Source organism: Salmo trutta, chromosome 26 (genome assembly GCF_901001165.1).
Source record: "Salmo trutta chromosome 26, fSalTru1.1, whole genome shotgun sequence".
Taxonomy (NCBI): Eukaryota; Metazoa; Chordata; class Actinopteri; order Salmoniformes; family Salmonidae; genus Salmo; species Salmo trutta.
The window spans coordinates 983042-1006244 of NC_042982.1; the positions used below are offsets into that span (position 1 = coordinate 983042).

The 23203-nt window shown below is 41.9% G+C and overlaps 1 protein-coding gene across 1 annotated transcript; it reads left to right on the forward strand.

Moving 5' to 3' along the window:
- Positions 1-70: 70 nt before the first annotated feature.
- Positions 71-23203, forward strand: LOC115162854 (S-arrestin). The gene is made up of 16 exons (XM_029714295.1): positions 71-148; positions 564-629; positions 865-925; positions 1048-1092; positions 1326-1525; positions 9776-9835; positions 9910-9977; positions 11787-11922; positions 20155-20239; positions 20323-20395; positions 20604-20741; positions 20871-20948; positions 21082-21096; positions 21286-21338; positions 21890-21899; positions 22595-23203. The coding sequence occupies exons 2-16, from the start codon at positions 582-584 to the stop codon at positions 22683-22685; spliced, it is 1161 nt and encodes a 386-aa protein (XP_029570155.1). The 5' UTR covers positions 71-148; positions 564-581; the 3' UTR covers positions 22686-23203.

Here is a 23203-nt window from a genome sequence, read left to right on the forward strand (position 1 = left end):
TTAAGGGCAATTTCTAGCTTGAGATGAGGCAGAGTCGAGGGGGGGGTCAGCAGCACCCACACAGATCATAAATGCAGCCACATTGTTGTGCATGGTACACTAGTGTTACCTGCAGCTGACCCCTACACGTCCAGGACCACAACTGCAGGTCAGTCAACCTGCCCAAGTGGCATTTCTACTGTATAGGTCAGGTGTGGGGAAGATAGGTGGTTAAGCATGTTTGTGTAGCAATTATAAGGTAGTTATGATACAATGCAGCAACTTCCCTAGATTGGTATTGAGAAAATAGCAATGCCAGGTGAAGAGGCAAACTATTAGTACAAAGAGAGAAAATTGAGTTGATGATATCATATGATGGGGTTTTTAGAACTAGAATGCTGGATGCTTTAACCTGTTTTCAGCAGCCATTTTGTGTTTTATTGCCATGACACTGATAGACTGAGTCAGATTTGTATCTATGCCTGCAGATATCGAATAAAGACGGCCGCCAATCAAACATCAGCCCTTATTTGATTCTATGTCAGTCAGCCGCATTTGTAGTGACAATGTAATTTCTTCTGTAGATTTCAGAGACAACAACCATGAGCCCTAAACATGTTATCTTCAAGAAACTCTCCCGTGATAAGTCGGTGAGTATCCCTCCTAAGGCCAGCATAGACAGTACCAGAGTTGTCTTAAAAAAAAAAGTATTCATTTTGTTTTTTTCCTATCCATCTGCCCGTGCTTGGCATCTATGTCCATGTTTTTTGCTCCTGTTTGTTTGTTTGTATTTGCAAGCAGTTGGTGACAACGACAACAACATAGACTATGTGCAGGGCCGTTTGTCATTACCATTGGTAAAGTCTCAGGTCTGATCTGTCATAGGTTGGGGTGTACATGGCCAAGAGGGACTTTGTGGATCACTGTGACTCTATCGACCCTGTTGGTGAGTGTGTGACCGAGAAACCAAACCATTTCAGGGAAGGGATGGCCTTGGTTCTATTTGGATGTTTTTGCCTTATGCTTTTGTCATGCTCACGGGCTATTTCTCTCCCCTGTATGAATCAGATGGCGTTGTGCTGATCGACCCTGTACAGGTCAAAGGAAAGAAAGGTTGGTTTTTCAACATTTGAACTCATGTCAGCTTTGTAAATTAGGAATGAAGAGGGGCCAGGAGTTTTTCCTGATCATGTGATTTCACTATAGGAAAATCCCTGTGCCCTAGTTATAGCCTATGAATAGGGCACCAAGTTTTTCCTAGTAAGGTTACGTTGTCCCTAGGAATGAATGTAACTGTCTATAAAAAAGCAGTGAAGACATTGTTGTTTACTACTTGTGCCCCATAGTGTTTGTCATGCTGTCCTGCACGTTCCGGTATGGCAGAGATGACATGGACGTGATGGGTGTGGCCTTCCGCAGGGACATCTTTCTGACCACCCGCCAGGTTTACCCCGAACTGCAGGACAAGGAAAGGAGCATACACACCAAGATGCAGGAGAAGCTACTGCGCAAGCTGGGAGACAATGCCATTCCCTTCTTCTTTGAGGTGACTGAGAGCAGACACATGCTTCGGGGTGAAGTGTACCCTAGGTACAGATCTAGGATCAGCTTCCCTTCCCAAAATCCTAACCTTAACCATTACTGGGGAAAATTCTAAACTGGCCCAAGATCACATCTAGGGGCAACTTCACCCTGCACCACAAACACACAGTACACAGAGGCGTCATGCCCATAGGGGGCACAGGGGCTCGTGCCCTCAGGTTTATCCTGTTTAAAAAATATTAAATATTAATGTTCCATTTTCTGTTGTTGTTTCTCTGTAATACTACTAACCACCTAGCACTTTTATGAAGTTGGCTTCAGCTAGCCCATTTACAGTTGAAGTTGGAAGTTTGCATACACCTTAGCCAAATACATTTAAACTCAATTTTTCACAATTCCTGACATTTAATCCTAGCAAAAATTCCCTGTCTTAGGTCAGTTAGGATCACCACTTTATTTGAAGAATGTGAAATGTAGTAGAGTGATTTAGTAGAGCGATTTAAGTGAGAATAATAGTAGTGATTTATTTCAGCTTTTATTTTTTTCATCACATACCCAGTGGGTCAGAAGTCTACATACACTCAATTAGTATTTGGTAGCATTGCCTTTAAATTGTTTAACTTGGGTCAAACATTTCGGGTAGCCTTCCATAAGCTTCCCACAATAAGTTGGGTGAATTTTGGCCCATTCCTCCTGACAGAGCTGGTGTAACTGAGCCAGGTTTGTAGGCGTCCTTGCTCGCACAAACTTTTTCAGTTCTGCCCACAAATCTTCTATAGGATTGAGGTCAGGGCTTTGTGATGGCCACTCCAATACCTTGACTTTGTTGTCCTTAAGCCATTTTGCCACAATGTCTAGGATTGATTTGCACTTTTTGCACCAAAGTACGCTCATCTCTAGGAGACAGAACTAGAACTCCTTCCTGAGCAGTATGACGGCTGCGTGGCCCCATGGTGTTTATACTTGCGTACTATTGTTTGTACAGATGAACGTGGAACATTCAGGCGTTTGGAAATTGCTCCCAAGTATGGACCAGACTTGTGGAGGTCTACATTTTTTTTCTGAGGTCTTGGCTGATTTCTTTTGATTTTCCCATGATGTTTTGCAAAGAGGCTCTGAGTCTGAAGGTAGGCCTTGAAATACATCCACAGGTACACCTCCAATTGACTCAAATTATGTCAATTAGCCTATCAGAAGCTTCTAAAGCCATTAAATCATTTTCTGGAATTTTCCAAGCTGTTTAAAGGCACAGTCAACTTAGTGTATGTAAACTTCTGACCCACTGGAATTGTGGTACTGTGAATTATAAGTGAATATAATCCGTCTGCAAACAATTGTTGTAAAAATGCAAAAAAGCACAAAGTAGATGTCCTAACCGACTTGCCAAAACTATGGTTTGTTATTAACAAGAAATTTGTGGAGTGGTTGAAAAATGAGTTTTAATGACTCCAACATAAGTGTATGTAAACTTCCGACTTCAACTGTAGGTTCCCAATCTCCCAACCTCATAACTAGCTACCAAGAAACCATTTCAGGCTATCAATCAAGTTAGAGTAGCTAGCTTGTCTAACTACCTTAGCTGGCATGCCAGCTGGCAAGGTTGGTAGGCTTTAGAAAATAAATGTTCTGAATAAGACTCACATTCCTTTCGATCTTTTACCCAGATTTGAGCAGATATGCAGAAAAAGTATATATATTATTTTTTACATAGAATTACGCATAATGATTATGGCTCTAGATTATAGGAAAAAGCTGTTTCAGGTTTTTGAAAAATGCTAAATACTCAAATGTACAGACAGGGGGGGCTTGCCCCCTTGAGACCACTCCCCAGCCATCCTCATGTACTTTGTGCTCCCTCAGATGTTTGGGGTGCATAATGCTCCTAATATTACACATGATGCCAGAAATAAATGTGCATTTTACCTCTACTACATTTAGCATCAGTAACCTGTACGGATTCCCTAACGCCCAGCAGTATTTCCTGACCACATGACCTGATCAGGAAAGACATCGGGCCCAGGAAAGACCTAGAGCTTTTCCTGGTCAGGTCAGATGCTCAGAAAAAAGTCCTAATAAGGAAGATTACAATAAACTGTAGCAAATAGTGGATGTAACATTGCAACATACTGACAATAGTCCATACAGTATGTATATCTTCAATTGACCAGTTTCTCACAGCAGGATAACAATCCCCCAACAACAGGAAATGTGAATTATTATGTGGATTATAATGAATGGACATTTTTTGGTTGATTTTTCTGACGTTTAAAAGTGGAAATTACAAACTTTAGAAGCATTTTTAAAGCTTGAATACATTACAATTAGCATTTCCTGCTACACAGGGAAATGATCTGATCCAACAGAGTGATCAGATTAAGTTAGTACATCTGGAAGTAGTGGATGTGACACTGACAGTAGTAAGTAGTGATGTGACACTGTAACAGACTGGCTGTAGTAAGTAGTGATGTGACACTGTAACAGACCAACTGTAGTAAGTAGTGATGTGACACTGTAACAGACTGACAGTAGTAAGTAGTGACGTGACACTGTAACAGACTCACAGTAGTAAGTAGTGGATGTGACGTTCTAATATTCTGACAGTAGGGCCCAGGAAAGTGATGTGACACTGTAACAGACTCACAGTAGTAAGTAGTGGATCTAACGTTCTAATATTCTGACAGTAGTAAGTAGTGATGTGAAACTGTAACACACTGACAGTAGTAAGTAGTGATGTGACACTGTAACAGACTGACAGTAGTAAGTAGTGGGTGTGACACGGTAACAGACTGACAGTGGTAAGTAAGTGATGTGACACTGTAACAGACCAACTGTAGTAAGTAGTGATGTGACACTGTAACAGACTGACTGTAGTAAGTAGTGGGTGTGACACTGTAACAGACTGACAGTGGTAAGTAGTGATGTGACACTGTACAGACTGACAGTAGTAAGTAGTGGGTGTGACACTGTAACAGACTGACAGTAGTAAGTAGTGGGTGTGACACTGTAACAGACTGACAGTAGTAAGTAGTGGATGTGACACTATAACAGACTGACAGTTTCTAAGTAGTGGGTGTGACACTGTAACAGACTGACAGTTTCTAAGCAGTGGGTGTGACACTGTAACAGACTGACAGTAGTAAGTAGTGATGTGACACTGTAACAGACTGACAGTAGTAAGTAGTGATGTGACACTGTAACAGACTGACAGTAGTAAGTAGTGATGTGACACTGTAACAGACTGACAGTTGTAAGTAGTGGGTGTGACACTGTAACAGACTGACAGTTTCTAAGTAGTGGGTGTGACACTGTAACAGACTCACAGTTTCTAAGTAGTGGGTGTGACACTGTAACAGACTGACAGTTTCTAAGTAGTGGGTGTGACACTGTAACAGACTCACAGTTTCTAAGTAGTGGGTGTGACACTGTAACAGACTGACAGTAGTAAGTAGTGGGTGTGAAACTGTAACAGACTGAACGTTTCTAGGTAGTGATGTGACACTAACAGACTGACAGTTTCTAAGTAGTGGGTGTGACACTGTAACAGACTGACAGTTGTAAGTAGTGGTGTGACACTGTAACAGACTCACAGTTTCTAAGTAGTGGGTGTGAAACTGTAACAGACTGACAGTTGCAAGTAGTGATGTGACACTGTAACAGACCAACTGTAGTAAGTAGTGCTGTGACACTGTAACAGACTCACAGTAGTAAGTAGTGGATGTAGCGTTCTAATAATCTGACAGTAGTAAGTAGTGGGTGTGACACTGTAACAGACTGACAGTGGTAAGTAGTGATGTGACACTAACACAATGACAGTAGTAAGTAGTGGGTGTGACACTGTAACAGACTGACAGTGGTAAGTAGAGATGTGACACTGTAACAGACCAACTGTAGTACGTAGTGATGTGACACTGTAACAGACCAACTGTAGTAAGTAGTGATGTGACACTGTAACACACTGACAGTAGTAAGTAGTGATGTGACACGGTAACAGACTGACAGTGGTAAGTAGTGATGTGACACTGTAACAGACCAACTGTAGTAAGTAGTGATGTGACACTGTAACAGACTGACTGTAGTAAGTAGTGGGTGTGACACGGTAACAGACTGACAGTGGTAAGTAGTGATGTGACACTGTAACACACTGACAGTTGTAAGTAGTGATGTGACACTGTAACAGACTCACAGTAGTAAGTAGTGGATGTAACGTTCTAATAATCTGACAGTAGTAAGTAGTGGGTGTGACACTGTAACACGCTGACAGTAGTAAGTAGCGATGTGACACTGTTACAAACTGACAGTAGTAAGTAGTGGGTGTGACACTGTAACAGACTGACAGTTTCTAAGTAGTGGGTGTGAAACTGTAACAGACTGACAGTAGTAAGTAGTGGGTGTGACACTGTAACAGACTGACAGTTTCTAAGTAGTGGGTGTGACACTGTAACAGACTGACAGTGGTAAGTAGTGATGTGACACTGTAACACACTGACAGTTGTAAGTAGTGATGTGACACTGTAACAGACTCACAGTAGTAAGTAGTGGATGTAACGTTCTAATAATCTGACAGTAGTAAGTAGTGGGTGTGACACTGTAACACGCTGACAGTAGTAAGTAGCGATGTGACACTGTTACAAACTGACAGTAGTAAGTAGTGGGTGTGAAACTGTAACAGACTGACAGTAGTAAGTAGTGGGTGTGACACTGTAACAGACTGACAGTTTCTAAGTAGTGGGTGTGACACTGTAACAGACTGACAGTAGTAAGTAGTGATGTGACACTGTAACAGACTGACAGTTTCTAAGTAGTGGGTGTGACACTGTAACAGACTGACAGTAGTAAGTAGTGGGTGTGACACTGTAACAGACTGACAGTAGTAAGTAGTGGGTGTGACACTGTAACAGACTGACAGTTTCTAAGTAGTGGGTGTGAAACTGTAACAGACTGACAGTAGTAAGTAGTGATGTGACACTGTAACAGACTGACAGTAGTAAGTAGTGATGTGACACTGTAACAGACTGACAGTAGTAAGTAGTGATGTGACACTGTAACAGACTGACATTAGTAAGTAGTGGGTGTGACACTGTAACAGACTGACAGTTGTAAGTAGTGGGTGTGACACTGTAACAGACTGACAGTTGTAAGTAGTGGGTGTGACACTATAACAGACTGACAGTTTCTAAGTAGTGGGTGTGACACTGTAACAGACTCACAGTTTCTAAGTAGTGGGTGTGACACTGTAACAGACTCACAGTTTCTAAGTAGTGATGTGACACTGTAACAGACTGACAGTAGTAAGTAGTGATGTGACACTGTAACAGACTGACAGTAGTAAGTAGTGATGTGACACTGTAACAGACTGACATTAGTAAGTAGTGGGTGTGACACTGTAACAGACTGACAGTTGTAAGTAGTGGGTGTGACACTGTAACAGACTGACAGTTGTAAGTAGTGGGTGTGACACTATAACAGACTGACAGTTTCTAAGTAGTGGGTGTGACACTGTAACAGACTCACAGTTTCTAAGTAGTGGGTGTGACACTGTAACAGACTCACAGTAGTAAGTAGTGGATGTAACGTTCTAATAATCTGACAGTAGTAAGTAGTGGGTGTGACACTGTAACATACTGACAGTGGTAAGTAGTGATGTGACACTGTAACAGACTGAACGTTTCTAAGTAGTGATGTGACACTGTAACAGACTCACAGTAGTAAGTAGTGGATGTAACGTTCTAATAATCTGACAGTAGTAAGTAGTGGGTGTGACACTGTAACATACTGACAGTGGTAAGTAGTGATGTGACACTGTAACAGACTTACAGTGTCACACCCACTACTTACTACTGTAAGTCTGTTACAGTGTCACATCACTACTTACCACTGTCAGTCTGTTACAGTGTCACATCACTACTTACTACTGTAACAGGCTGACAGTAGTAAGTAGTGGGTGTGACACTAACAGACTGACAGTGGTAAGTAGTGATGTGACACTGTAACAGACCAACTGTAGTAAGTAGTGATGTGACACTGTAACACACTGACAGTAGTAAGTAGTGATGTGACACGGTAACAGACTGACAGTGGTAAGTAGTGATGTGACACTGTAACAGACTGACTGTAGTAAGTAGTGGGTGTGACACGGTAACAGACTGACAGTGGTAAGTAGTGATGTGACACTAACAGACTGACAGTTGTAAGCAGTGATGTGACACTGTAACAGACTCACAGTAGTAAGTAGTGGATGTAACGTTCTAATAATCTGACAGTAGTAAGTAGTGGGTGTGACACTGTAACAGACTGACAGTTTCTAAGTAGTGGGTGTGACACTGTAACAGACTGACAGTTTCTAAGTAGTGGGTGTGACACTGTAATAGACTGACAGTAGTAAGTAGTGGGTGTGACACTGTAACGGACTGACAGTAGTAAGTCGTGTTGTGACACTGTAACAGACTAAAAGTAGTAATTAGTGGGTATGACATTGTAACAGACTGAAAGTTTCTAAGTAGTGATGTGACACTGTAACAGACTGACAGTTTCTAAGTAGTGGGTGTGACACTGTAACAGACTGACAGTTGTAAGTAGTGGTGTGACACTGTAACAGACTCACCGTTTCTAAGTAGTGGGTGTGAAACTGTAACAGACTGACAGTTTCTAAGTAGTGATGTGACACTGTAACAGACTGACAGTAGTAAGTAGTGGGTGTGACACTGTACCAGACTGACAGTTTCTAAGTAGTGATGTGACACTGTAACAGACTGACAGTAGTAAGTAGTGAGTGTGACACTGTAACAGACTGACAGTTTCTAAGTAGTGATGTGACACTGTAACAGACTGACAGTAGTAAGTAGTGGGTGTGACACTGTAACAGACTGACAGTAGTAAGTCGTGATGTGACACTGTAACAGACTGACAGTAGTAAGTAGTGGGTGTGACACTTTAACAGACTGACAGTTGTAAGTAGTGGTGTGACACTGTAACAGACTCACAGTTTCTAACTAGGAATGTGACACTGTAACAGACTGACAGTAGTAAGTAGTGATGTGACACTGTAACACACTGACAGTTTCTAAGTAGTGGGTGTGACACTGTAACAGACTGACAGTTGTAAGTAGTGGTGTGACACTGTAACAGACTCACAGTTTCTAAGTAGTGGGTGTGAAACTGTAACAGACTGACAGTTGTAAGTAGTGGGTGTGACACTGTAACAGACTGACAGTAGTAAGTAGTGATGTGACACTGTAACAGACTCACAGTTTCTAAGTAGTGGGTGTGACACTGTAACAGACTGACAGTAGTAAGTAGTGGGTGTGACACTGTAACAGACTGACAGTTGTAGGTAGTGGGTGTAACACTGTAACAGACTGACAGTTGTAAGTAGTGGGTGTGACACTGTAACAGACTGACAGTAGTAAGTAGTGGGTGTGACACTGTAACAGACTGACAGTTGTAAGTAGTGGTGTGACACTGTAACAGACTCACAGTTTCTAAGTAGTGGGTGTGACACTGTAACAGACTGACAGTAGTAAGTAGTGGGTGTGACACTGTAACAGACTGACAGTTGTAGGTAGTGGGTGTGACACTGTAACAGACTGACAGTTGTAAGTAGTGGGTGTGACACTGTAACAGACTGACAGTAGTAAGTAGTGGGTGTGACACTGTAACAGACTGACAGTAGTAAGTAGTGGTGTGACACTGTAACAGACTGACAGTTGTAAGTAGTGGTGTGACACTTTAACAGACTGACAGTTTCTAAGTAGTGGGTGTGACACTGTAACAGACTGACAGTAGTAAGTAGTGGGTGTGACACTGTAACAGACTGACAGTAGTAAGTAGTGATGTGACACTGTAACAGACTGACAGTAGTAAGTAGTGATGTGACACTGTAACAGACTGACAGTAGTAAGTAGTGATGTGACACTGTAACAGACTGACAGTAGTAAGTAGTGGGTGTGACACTGTAACAGACTGACAGTAGTAAGTAGTGATGTGACACTGTAACAGACTCACAGTAGTAAGTAGTGACGTGACACTGTAACAGACTGGCAGTAGTAAGCAGTGATGTGACACTGTAACAGACTGACAGTAGTAAGCAGTGGTGTGACACTGTAACAAAGTAAGAAGTAGTAAGAAGTGATGTGACACTGTAACAGACTCATAGTAGTAAGAAGTGATGTGACACTGTAACAGACTGACATATTACTTTGTGGGTGTGACATTGTTCTGCCGAAGTTTACAGGATGATGTCTTCTGTGTCTTTCAGTTCCCAGACAACCTGCCGTGCTCTGTGTGTCTGCAGCCGGCTCCATCCGATGTGGGCAAGGTGAGTAACACAGCCAGCAGCTCAATTCATGTGCACTGTATGGTATTCTAAATTCTAAACCTCTCTCTTCACAGCGCTGCGCTGTCGAGTTCGAAGTAAAGGCTTTCTGTGCCGAGAACCAAGACGAGAAAATCGAAAAGCGGTATGTTCAGACTCACAAACAAACAACTTGACACACCAACCAAAGTACAGTCCACTTCTGGATACTGTTTTTTTTCATGTATTTAACCTTTACTAGGCAAGTCAAATTTGTTATTTACAATTACGGCCTACACCGGCCAAATCCGGACGACGCTGGGCCAATTGTGTGCCGCCCTATGGGACTCCCAATCACGTCCGGTTGTGATACAGTTAAGTTTCAGCAAGCTTAACATGTGTAAATATTTGTTTGAACATAACAAGATTCAACAACTGAGACCTAAACTGAACAAGTTCTACAGACATGTGACCAACAGAAATGGAATAATGTGTCCCTGAACAAAGGGGGGGTCAAAATCAAAAGTAACAGTCAGTATCTGGTGTGGCCACCAGCTGCATTAAGTACTGCAGTGCATCTCCTCCTCATGGACTGCACCAGATTTGCCAGTTCTTACTGTGAGATGTTACCCCACTCGTCCACCAAGGTACCTGCAAGTTCCCAGACATTTCTGGGGGGAATGGCCCTAGCCCTCACCCTCCGATCCAACAGGTCCCAGACGTGCTCAATGGATTGAGATCCGGGCTCCTCACTGGCCATGGCAGAACACTGACATTCCTGTCTTGCAGAAAATCAAGCACAGAACGAGCAGTATGGCTGGTGGCATTGTCATGCTGGAGGGTCATGTCAGGATGAGCCTGCAGGAAGGGTACCACATGAGGGAGGAGGATCTCTTCCTACAGGCACAGCGTTGAGATTGCCTGCAATGACAACAAGCTCAGTCCGATGATGCTGTGACACACCGCCCCAGACCATGACGGACCATACACCTCCAAATCGATCCTTCTCCAGAGTACAGGCCTCGGTGTAACTCTCATTCCTTTGATGATAAAAGCTAATCCGACCATCACCCCTGGTGAGACAAAATCCGCGACTTGTCAGTGAAGAGCACTTTTTGCCAGTCCTGTCTGGTCACGCGACGGTGGGTTTGTGCCCATAGGCGACGTTGTTGCCGGTGATGTCTGGTGAATACCTGCCTTACAGCAGGCCTACAAGCCCTCAATCCAGCCTCTCTCAGCCTATTGCAGACAGTCTGAGCACTGATGGAGGGATTGTGCGTTCCTGGTGTAACTCGGGCAGTTGTTGTTGCCATCCTGTACCTGTCCTGCAGGTGTTATGTTCGGATGCACCGATCCTGTGCAGGTGTTGTTACACGTGGTCTGCCACTGCGAGGATGATCAGCTGTCTGTCCTGTCTCCCTGTAGCATTGTGTTAGGCATCTCACAGTACAGACTTTGCAATTTATTGCCCTGGCCACATCTGCAGTCCTCATGCCTCCTTGCAGCATGCCTAAGGCACATTCACGCAGATGAGAAGGGACCCTGGGTATCTTTCTTTTGGTGTTTTCCAGAGTCAGTAGAAAGGTCTCTTTAGTGTCCTAAGTTTTCATAACTGTGACCTTAATTGCCTACCGTCTGTAAGCTGTTAGTGTCTTAATGACCGTTCCACAGGTGCATGTTCATTAATTGTTTATGGTTCATTGAACAAGCATGGGAAACAGTGTTTAAACCCTTTACAATTAAGATCTGTGAAGTTATTTGGATTTTTACTAATTATCTTTGAAAGACAGGGTCCTGAAAAAGGGACGCTTCTTTGTTTGCTGAGTTTATATTGTCTTTAGTTACTCTGGATATTTGTGTATTCTGGTTTACTGCACTACAGGTCCAAGTCATTGCATTTCAGAATCTAGTGTTATACTGCATGACAATTCTTCAAGCCACCAGGCAACTGACTGTTGCTCTTTGCCTCCCATAGGAGCTTTGTGCGTCTGGCCATCCGTAAGATCCAGTACGCTCCGGGGGATAGTAAGACCATCCCGTCCTCAGAGATCACCTGTGAGTTCCTCATGTCGGACAAACCCCTGCATATGCAGGTCAGCCTGGAGAAAGAGGTGAGTGTCCTTCAGAGAAACCAATCAGTCAGCATCAGTTCCTCACCATGGGCTAGAATTGTAGAAGAAAAACTTTTGAACATAGGGGAGTGACAGCAGGCCTGGAAAGGCAAGATTTAAAATGTTAATATTTTACATACAGATCTCATATTACTGTATTGTTTCATAAAAAATATATACATATACAGTTGAAGTCTGAAGTTTACATACACTTAGGTTAGAGTCATTAAAACTTGTTTTTCAACCACTTCACAAATTTCTTGTTAACAAACTATAGTTTTGGCAAGTCGGTTAGGACATCTACTTTGTGCATGACACAAGTCATTTTTCCAACAATTGTTTACAGATTATTTCACTTATAATTCACTGTATCACAATTCCAGTGTGTCAGAAGTTTTCATACACTAAGTTGAAAAAAAATTGTAGACCTCCACAAGTCTGTGAAAAACTGAGTTTAAATGTATTTGGCTAAGGTGTATGTAAACTTCCGACTTCAACTGTAGTACCAGTCAAAAGTTTGGACACTATTTTCTACATTATAGAATAATAGTGAAGACATCAAAACTATTAAATGACATTTTATATTCTTCAAAGTAGCCACCCTTTGCCTTGATGACAGCTTTGCACACTCTTGGCATTCACTCAATCAGCATCATGAGGAAGTCACCTGGAAATCATTTCAATTAACAGGTGTGCCTTGTTAAAAGTTAATTTGTGGAATTTCTTTCCTTCTTAATGCGTTTGAGCCAATCAGTTGTGTTGTGACGAGGTAGGGGTGGTTACCTCTGCTGCAGAGGATAATTAAGTTCATTAGAGTTAACTGCACCTCAGATTGCAGCACAAATAAATTCTTCACAAAGTTCAACTAACAGACACATCTCAACATCAACTGTTCAGAGGAGACTGCGTGAATCAGGCCTTCATGGTCGTATTGTTGCAAAGAAACCACTACTAAAGGACACCAATAAGAAGAAGAGACTTGCTTGGGCCATGAAACACGAGCAATGGACATTAGACCGGTGAAAATATGTCCTATTGTGTGATGAGTTTTTGGTTCCAACTGCCGTGTCTTTGTGAGATGCAGAGTAGGTCAACAGATGATCTCCACATGTGTGGTTCCCACCGTGAAGCATGGATGAAGAGGTGTTATGGTGTGGGGGTGCTTTGCAGGCACACTTATCAGCATTGCTTCTGTTACGCCCCTGAAAAAGGGGAGAAATAATCACGAGAGTGATACGGTATTGTTTCCTCAATGAGAACTTTTACTGTAATCATTTTACCAAAGTAACACATTTTACAAAAGTAACACATTTTACAAAACAACAGATCTACAGGAAAGAGCTAGTGTTGTAGGGTACAAGGCTTATTCAAGTCACAACAGTATACACTGTAATTCACTGAAACATACACTAATTTCAATATAACTTTCAAGCACAAAGCTTTAACTCAGTAAACCATAACTCAATTTATCAACAGTCAATAAAGTGTTTGAAAAACCATTATACAAATAACACCGCAAAATATCGTATTAGCAACGCACATGTTCATTCACGATTGACATAAAATGGCAGCTACTCTCAGAACGAAGCTAGCCTTAGCTGCAACCGAGCAGGGCTCATATTACTCTGCAAACGTAACTCTTAACTTCCTCAAGATGTTACTAAGACACACCTTAAACACTCTTGACATGTTAGCGAGTTATTACATTTAAATGACTCTGTTTTATCATCAATAACGTACCTGAAAAAGGGGAGAAATAATCACGAGAGTGATACGGTATTGTTTCCTCAATGAGAACTTTTACTGTAATGAGGAAAAGACCGCGATTTCCCCGCGAACTTGGGTGGAGACCAGAGCAATCGATCTCAGGCTCATGGATTAAAGAGCATTTAGTAGATCACAGATTAACACTTTTCCCCTTCAATTAGGCACCACAAAATAAAGTAATCAATATAACGTTTACACATTCCTTTTACAATTCTTACCCTTTGTACACTTGATGGATTTTAACTTTAACACCATTATATGAATGTTATCAATCTCTATCAACTAATACAGAATGCATGATCTTTTTAACCTTAGATGTTTTAAGATCCTCACCTACTATGAACTTACTAATACTTTTTAATGTATAACAGGCTATGAGTATTTCCTTTAACCTGTCACACTTCCACTGCATTCTGCAGCGATACGCAATCCCATCTGGTTTGCACCTATCATTTGTTTTTCAACATAGCAATGACCCAAAACACACCTCTAGGCTGTGTAAGGGCTATTTGCCCAAGCAGGAGAGTGATGGAGTGCTGCATCAGATGACCTGGCCTCCACAATCACCCAACCTCAACCCAATTGAGATGGTTTGGGATGAGTTGGACCACAGAGTGAATGATTATTTATTTTTTAACCTTTATTTAACTAGGCAAGTCAGTTAAGAACAAATTCTTATTTACAATGATGGCCTACCAGGGAACAGTGGGTTAACAGGGGCAGAACGACAGATTTTTACCTTGTCAGCTTGGGGATTCGATCCAGCAACCTTTTGGTTACTGGCCCAACGCTCTAACCACTAGGCTACCTGCTGCCCCAAAACACACCAAAAAAAACAGGCAACAAGTGCTCAGCATATTATTCTAAAATGTGGAAAATATTAAAAATAAATAAAAACCCTTGAATGAGTAGGTGTGTCCAAACTTTTGACTGGTACTTTATATACAGTAGATGTCATAAATGTATAATTTGTACAGTTCTTTGTACATTTTTTTTTGTTATTTGTCACATTTGACTGTGTAAAAGTGTTTGTAGGGTTTTGCAACAAAACCTGATTTATTTGTCTCTCTGAAATGAAACCATCGTTATAGATTTCAAACAAATACATGAATGCCATTGAGCAACACCATGCCATGATAAGGTGGTAAAAAAACACACCAGTCTCTTTCATAAGTTCTTTAAAACAATAAAAGCTAATTTACCAAAATGTCTGAAAATGGATATATAGTGTTTTGGAATGAAACTCTTCAAATGAAAATGAAACCAAAACCTCTAATGAAACTGTCATAACTGTCTCTGTCTGTCTGTTTGCCACTCTCACTCTCTCTTTCCAGAGTTGTGGACTCGAGTCACATGACTTGGATTCGAGTCTGACTCGAGTCACAAATTTGATGACTTGAGACTCGACATGATAGAAAATAAAATAACTTGAGAGACGACTTTGACTTGAGACTGATGACTTAAAATGTAATCTGGCCAGGTTTTGGCATGTTTTGTCACTCATTTTGGGGCACAGCGTTTATATGGATTACTCTGCATGCAGCCAGAGATTGTCTCCCTCGCAACAAAAAAAATGCAACACATTGGCTAGGGAAACACACACTCGCCACTCTGATTGGACCAGCAAAATGTCAATCAACACAGGTTGGGTGAGCTAGCGAACAGATTGCTGTACAGTTATAGGATCGGGTGCAGCACAAATTGTAGGGAGAGAAGTTTTTGTCCCATAGCTTAAAAGGCATTGCATGGTCAATCCAACGTCTGCATTGGCCGTTCAACATTTATGGTGATATGGCCTCTGCAGAAGTCAGGGCATTCAAACTTCTTGCGCTTCGTGGAGAAGCGCAGAGCTGTTGTGAAGAAAGTTGTCAAGGAAGTGAGGTTGTGTTTATACAGGACCTCCCGCCAACCAATGCAGAGCTATGTAGAGCCCTCCGCATTATTACAAAATTTGAGAGATGCACAGTGATGCGGTACAGTTCTTGATATGACCGATGTGTGCCTCCGGAGGCTCCGCTATTGCGTTACACCCTCCATACGAAGCCTCCGAACACATATATATCAGATCAAGCATAAATTGGCTTTTACGCATCAATAAGCATTGCAGTGCCATCTGAAGAAATTTCCTAAAATCACCAGTGGCCAGACATTTTCATGAGGCTAATCATGCTGTGACTGATCTTAAATTATGTGCCATTGACCGTGTTTTCTCAAGCTGCAGATGCTGCAATATGGATGAGCGCCTTCTCCAGTGGGAAGCCCGATGGATCTTCCACTTAAAATTGGACCTTGTATGACCTTGTATGTTTCTTGTAGTGTTGTCTATACGCAGCAGTCCCCCACATAGGAATCACTACAAAACTTATTGTATGACCTCTTATACACTATATTAGGCCCAGCCTTTTTGGTTTTACTAGATATGGTTATTATATTGTGATCACTACATCCGATGGATTTTGTGTTTTTTGGTTCGTTTATTAGCGTTTTTTGTAATTTATTTTGTAAATAATGTTGCTGCTGCCGTCTTTTATGACTGAAAATTACTTCTGGACATCAGGACTGTGATTACTCACCATGGACTGACAGAATCCTTTTTTTCCTTTAACGAGTCTGACGAGCCCAACTCAAACAATATATTGCTTTCTCGGGAACAGGCCCAGAACCCCATGATTTGCGTGAAGAGGAGGCGGAGAAAAAGGGGCCAAAGGGCGAGCTGCCTTCTGAGAATTCGTAGGCGATCGAATAAACCCCCACTTCCTTCCATTCTGCTAGCAAACGTGCAATCTTTGGAGAATTAAATAGATGACCTAGGCGCAAGATTAAACAACCAACGGACATTCAAAACTGTAATATTGGGACATTCAAAACTGCAATATATTATGCTTCACGGAGTCATGGCTGAACGACGACACTATCAACATAACATACAGCTTATCATGAGCTGTTTATACGCTGTATCGGCAGGATAGAACAGCGGCGTCTGGTAAGACAAGGGGCGGCGGGCTATGTATTTTTGTAAATAACTGTTGGTGCACGATATCTAAGGAAGTCTCGAGCTATTGCTCGCCTGAGGTAGAGTATCTCATGATAAGCTGTAGACCCCACTATCTACCTAGAGAGTTTTCCTCTGTATTTTCTGTAGCTGTTTACATACCACCACAGTCAGAGGCTGGCACTAAGAAAGCATTGAATGAGCTGTATTCCGTCATAAGCAAACAAGAAAACGCTCACCCAGAGGCGGCAATCCTACTAGACGGGGACTTTAATGCAGGGAAATTTAAATCCGTTTTACCAAATTTCTATCAGCATGTTAAATGTACAACCAGAGGAAAAATAACTCTGGACCACATTTACTCCACACACAGAGACGCATACAAAGCTCTCCCTCACCCTCCATTTGGCAAATCTGACCATAATTCTATCCTCCTGATTCCTGCTTTCAAGCAAAAATTAAAGCAGGAAGCACCAGGTTTCCTCCAGATGTGACGCTTGGCATTCAAGCCAAAGAGTTCCATCTTGGTTTCATCAGACCAGAGAGTCCGATAGGTGCCTTTTGGCAAACTCCAAGCAGGCTATCAAGTGTCTTTTACTGAGGAGTGGCTTCTGTCTGACCACTCTACCATAAAGGCCTGATTGGCGGAGTGCTGCAGAGATGGTTGTCCTTTTGGAAGGTTCTCCCATCTCCACAGAGGAACTCTAGTGCTCTGTCAGAGTGACTATCGGGTTCTTAGTCACATCCCTGAACAAGGCCCTTCTCCCCCAACTGCTCAGTTTGGCCGGGCGGCCAGCTCTAAGAAGAGTCTTGGTGGTTCCAATCTTCTTCCATTTAAGAATGACGGAGGCCACTGTGTTCTTGGGGACCTTCAATAGTGCAGAAATGTTTTGGTACCCTTCCCAGATCTGTGCCTCAACACAATGCTCTCTCTGAGCTCTACGTACAATTTCTTCGACCTCATACCTTGGTTTTTCCTCTGACATGCACTGTCAACTATGGGACCTGATATAGACAGGTGTATGCCTTTCCAAATCATGTCCAATCAGTTGAATTTACCACAGGTGGACTCTAATCAAGTTGTAGAAACATCTTAAGGATGATCAATGGAAACAAGATGGACCTGAGCTCAATTTTGAATCTCATAGCAAAGGACATGAATACTTATGAAAATAAGTTATTTCTGTTTTTTATTTGTAATACATTTGCCCCCCAAAAAATGTACAACTGTTTTCGCTTTGTCATTATCAGATATTGTGTGTAGATTGATTTTTTATTTATTTAGTCAATTTTAGAATAAGGATGTAACTTAACAAAATGTTGAAAAAGTCAAGGGGTCTGAATACTTTCCGAATACACTGTACCTACATACCTCAGGAGCTTTGTACAACTGTTTACCCCCATCATAGCACTAAATATTACGTTGTATTGCTCCATTGTTTACTCCATGTTTAGAATATGTTTATATAGTCTCAAAATATGCATGATACTCAATGGCGGACTGGCCATCGGGAGCACCGGGACATTTCTCTGTGGCCTGAGGGTCATTTTGGCCCGCGGTGAATAGTCAACTTGACCAGCAATAATATAGCAAGCAGGAATGAGTTGCTGGTGCGCACACCAAAAATGACATCAGGTCTCTCCTCGACGCACATAGCAACCGTCTACCTGCTTCTCTACAGATAACTTTTTAGACAAGTCGCACGGCGAAATGAACAGTCAGAAGAGGAAAGGTGGAATAGAGAGGGAGAGAATAAAAAAGAGGCCCTTGCCACAGACTCTGCAAAATAAGCGACATGTTCGCCAGTAAGGGACCAGGTCAGAAAGAGAAGGATGGAACATGGAACGTGTGATTGATGTAGTTAAAGTTATTTGTAAATGTGGGCTTAGCTACAGAGGACACAGACACGAAGCTGCATATAACTTGGAAAACATGGACGACAATCATGGCTAATTTTTTTTGCTTATATTGTTACTAGTGGTAATTACTTACTGGTTACTCTGAAGTAGCTATGCTATGACACTTCCTTAACAGGCTGACATGGGGGAAATAACATTTGCTGTGAGTTAAAGCTTGTATACAGAGGCATGTTTTTTTTACTTTCATATTATACGTGCAGTTATGTAGCCAATGTTCAATTTCATTGACTCAGTGTATAAATGTGTTTATTGTGTGCTGTTGGCTTTATGGACACTAGTGAGGGAACATTGCAATCTACATTTTTTTGTAGAGGAGTGCTTTTTCGACTTTTCTTTTATACTTACTTACATTGTTTTAGCTTATGTTTAACAGTGAATGTGTGTGTGGGAAGTTTTTTGATACTTTTGATATGCTTGATGCTTGAATATAAAGATAATCATTTGAACATTTGAGCTAACTCTATATCACATTCTCTTTTTAAAAAGTGTAGGCTAATTGTTTTGTGTGTCTAGCCTTGTACGTTTGTATGTGCTATGATTGGTGTATTCCTAGTGAGTTTTTGAGGGTGCACCCATAGCCATAGCATACCTTTAAACTCAGTGTTCAGATAGGCTACTTGTTGGTCAGTCCCAAATGGTTGTATTTTGTAATTCTTCCCAGATGAACATAGTGGCCAAATTTATAACTAGTTTGTGTCACGACTTACGCCGAAGTCGGTTCCTCTCCTTGTTCGGGCGTCGCTCGGCGGTCAACGTCGCCGGTCTTCTAGCCATCATCGATCCACTTTTCATTTTCCATTGGTTTTGTCTTTTTTCCCACACACCTGGTTTTCATTTCCCAATTACTGGTCATGTATTTAACCCTCTGTTTTCCCCCATGTCTTTGTGTGTGATTGTTAAGGTCGGTATGTTTCAGTCTGGTTTTATTCTGGGTGCTGTTTTCACCCGTGTTTGGTGACAACTGTTATTGTTCGCACATTTGTATTGTTACTTTGTGCTATAAGCTTAAGTAAAGTGCGTTGTTCGCTCATCTCTGCTCTCCTGCGCCTGACTTCATGCACCAACTACACCCACCACCTGACAGTTTGGTACCCGTTACATCAACAAATAGGGTTAGCCTACACAATTAGCGTTTTGGTGGTTAGAGTCAAATTCCCGGCATGAATTATTGTTTCAGTCCGCCCCTGATGATACTATAACGTTGATCTTATGGAATATAAGTCCCTGCATCCACAATTCCAGCAAAGAAGAAGAATACTTCTATTTTCCTTTCAGATTACGAAAATGTGTCTCTTGCTTTCAAACCCAGCTTGGAATACTAGGTCAGCCACAGTGCAGCACCCCTGGAGCAATTTTTTGGTGTTGATTTTGGTGCCTTGCTAAAGGGCACACCTGGCTCGACTTGACCTGCTCTTAGAATAAACGACTTGGACTCGAGTCTTGACCCGTTATACTTCGGACTCGACTTGAGACACGGACCTTGTGATTTGAGACTTGCTTGTGACTTGATTAATAGTGGCTTGGTCTGTCTCTTTCTCTCTCTCTCCCTGCAGACATACTACCATGGTGAACTAATCAAGGTCAGTGTCGACATCAACAACAGCTCCAGCAGATCACTGAAAGACATCACTGTTGCAGGTGAGAATGTTGTTGTTGTTTGATGGTGTGGTGTTTTGAAGTGACCTACTATATATGTTCATTCCGCCTGCCTTCTTCTACAGTGGAGCAGGTGACCAACGTGGTACTTTATTCCAATGACAAGTATGTAAGGGCAGTTGCCCTAGAAGAGACCTCGTAAGTATCAATCAATCAGTCTCTTGTTCAGACAATTTAATTGGACTTAATTAAATACATTCCCCATTGAATAACTTTCTACCTCTGTGTAGATTTTCTCTTTATGCTACCTTTATTGCTGGTGATTTAGTTTTTTGGTCAAATAAAGTTGCATCATCAAGATGGTAGAATCACAAATAAGGCAATGTCTTCCTATGTTTCCCCACAGAGATACAGTGCCCTCTGGAACAACCCTGAAGAAGGTGTACACCCTCATTCCTCTATTGGCTGCTAACAAGGAAAGACGAGGTATTGCTCTGGATGGGAAACTGAAGCATGAAGACACCTGTCTGGCTTCCTCAAGCATGTGAGTGAGCATAACTACACTCTGCTGCTCTAAGATCTCACACTGGTTTACATTTACAAGATGGCAGCAGAAGATCTCTAAAATTCTGACCTGCCCCCCCCCCTCTCTCCACCTCTCTCCTGCCTGCAGTGTGAAGGAGGAAGTCCTAAAGGAAGTGCAGGGTATGCTTGTGTCCTACAAAGTGGTGGTTAGGCTCAATGCTTCTGGGTGAGTATGTGAATCTTCTATAGCTAGCCATAGCATATCACCCATAACATAATCTAAGCCCCTATGTTAAATATTCTAAATAATTCATTTAATCTTCATTTAATCACCTTCTTTCCTGATCTATTCTCAAAAGGATGGTGGGATCTAGGTATGTCTGATTTCAACTAAATATTATTAAGTAACTGGTTCCACAGGCTTTTTTTTACTCAACTTTTCGGTCAAAGTATTACAAAGTATTTTTTTTTTTTTTTACAGTACAGTCACTCAGTCAGTAATAAAAAATCAAGTTAGTCTGTCATACCTATTTTCATTTTTGTGAATGTATTTTTTGTACCAGTGAGGTTGCAGTGGAGGTTCCATTCCGGCTCATGCATCCTAAACCTGAACCAGGTTAGTTCAGGGCTTCTTAATCCCCAGCCTCTCTCTTTATGTCCACTATGTCCACTATGTCTTTCACAAAGCTCTCCACCTACACCACCCTTCACTCTCCCTTCATCACCCTCCGTGCTTTCCCTCTCAGAGCCCTTGATGACTGACTAGGGCTGGGAGTTTTTCCCTGGACAGGTCACATAGTCTGGAAAATCTTCTGGCCTTTTAAATAACTGTCTACTGCACACCTTTCAATCACTGTCAAGCTTCTATTAGAACATTTTGCAGTCCTTTTCAAGCAGTGTTCAGAGGCCAATGTATTTAATCAGCTTGTCTTATTGCTGATTCCTCTTATTACTAAATCCACCCCAGTGACCCCACTGCTGTGTAGACAAGCTCACAAGTAGCTTTGTAATGTCCACACATACCTAATACGCCTCTATCCAGATTACATTTAGGCCTATATAGAGAGGACACAATCTCTTCTGATGACATTCTCTTATGTTATCCTTTTATGATGACCCCTTTCTTTCCATTCCTTTTCCGTACCTGGATCTGTTTGCATTATACAGCTAAGGAGGGGTAAGCCGCTCTATTTACGTTGTTGTGTTGTGATGTCATTTCATGCCACGCCCAGTTTTTTTGTGTGTGATCCATAGAAATAGAAAGACATAAAATGTAATGCTGAACGTCAACATTTTACTTCCTGGCATGGGTACACTCAATATTGCCACCAGTCCGCCGATCACGGATTTTTGACTTGACTGTGGATGTCCGTTCTATAGATTATATTTCTGTGGTGTGATTCCTCCTGCTTGCCTGCCGCTCCTATTATTCAGTGTTAGATCCTTTTGTTTTGCATTCATTTAGTGTCACTGTTCGTCCTCCTGTTCCCATAGTCCAATAGGACTTGGCTAAGTTGAAATGGTAAAGTGTCTGTCACTGAATGCTTCGCTGCCCAGTTTCATAACCTCCCTTGTCCCATTTGTAATTTTCCGAAACTGTGTCCTCATCGCTGTTTATGGGCATGTGCGTGCGTGCGCATGTGTGAGCATGCATGTCAGTAAGAACTGACAGTGGTGAAAGACCTTACTGACTTTCTCTTTGGACTGATACTGATGTCTCCTTGTGTCCCTCTCTCTCTCTCTCTCTCCTCTCTCTCTGCCCCGTCTCTCTCTCCTCTCTCTCTGCCCCTGTCTCTCTCCTTTCTTTCTGCCCATCTTTCTCTCTGTGCCTGTCTTACTCCACCTCTTCAAATCGTTGCTAACTCAACACAGTGAGTCCGATGACATGGTGTTTGAGGAGTTCAAGAGGGTCTACCTGAAAGGGGTCATCCCTGATGATGATGAGTCACCCACCGAGGCATGAGCAGGCTGTCCAAGGAAGCAGAGCTCTTGCATGGGTCAGCCACACTGTCCAGTCATGGCCAAGGCCTAATGTACAACATCAGCTGGACGTCACAGCTTGGAATGCTGAGGGTCATGAAGAACCAAAAGGCGAGATGATGTAGAGAGCTTTTAAGAATTGTCTGCTTATGTAACATTGTCACTTGTCTGCTTTGCTGCATGACTCATTGTTCCATATTGGTCAGGTTGTTATTGTTAAAGAAATGTGTTCTAAATTACTTACCTGGTAAGATAAAGGCAAATCAATAGATAAAATAAGATTACTGTAGATGTCATTGTATTGTCATTCAGTGTACCGGTAGACAAATCCAGACCCAAGGCCTATGCTTTATAGTAATGTTCACTGTTGTATTGATGTACTGTACATTATACAGAATACATCTGTACTGAATTTTTCTTTAACATTTTATTTGCGATTTTCTTAGAGAACAAGCATATACAGACATCCAAAAACATTTTAATAAATGTGATGGAAACCCA

What these genes read in the sequence shown, in the direction of transcription:
- LOC115162854 (XM_029714295.1), top strand. Translation starts at nt 582, where the DNA reads ATGAGCCCTAAACATGTTATCTTCAAGAAACTCTCCCGTGATAAGTCG. An exon ending in CCATTCCCTTCTTCTTTGAG is followed by an intron (nt 1,526 to 9,775) that starts GTGACTGAGAGC and finishes TGTGTCTTTCAG; the next exon opens with TTCCCAGACAACCTGCCGTG. An exon ending in GTTGCCCTAGAAGAGACCTC is followed by an intron (nt 20,396 to 20,603) that starts GTAAGTATCAAT and finishes GTTTCCCCACAG; the next exon opens with AGATACAGTGCCCTCTGGAA.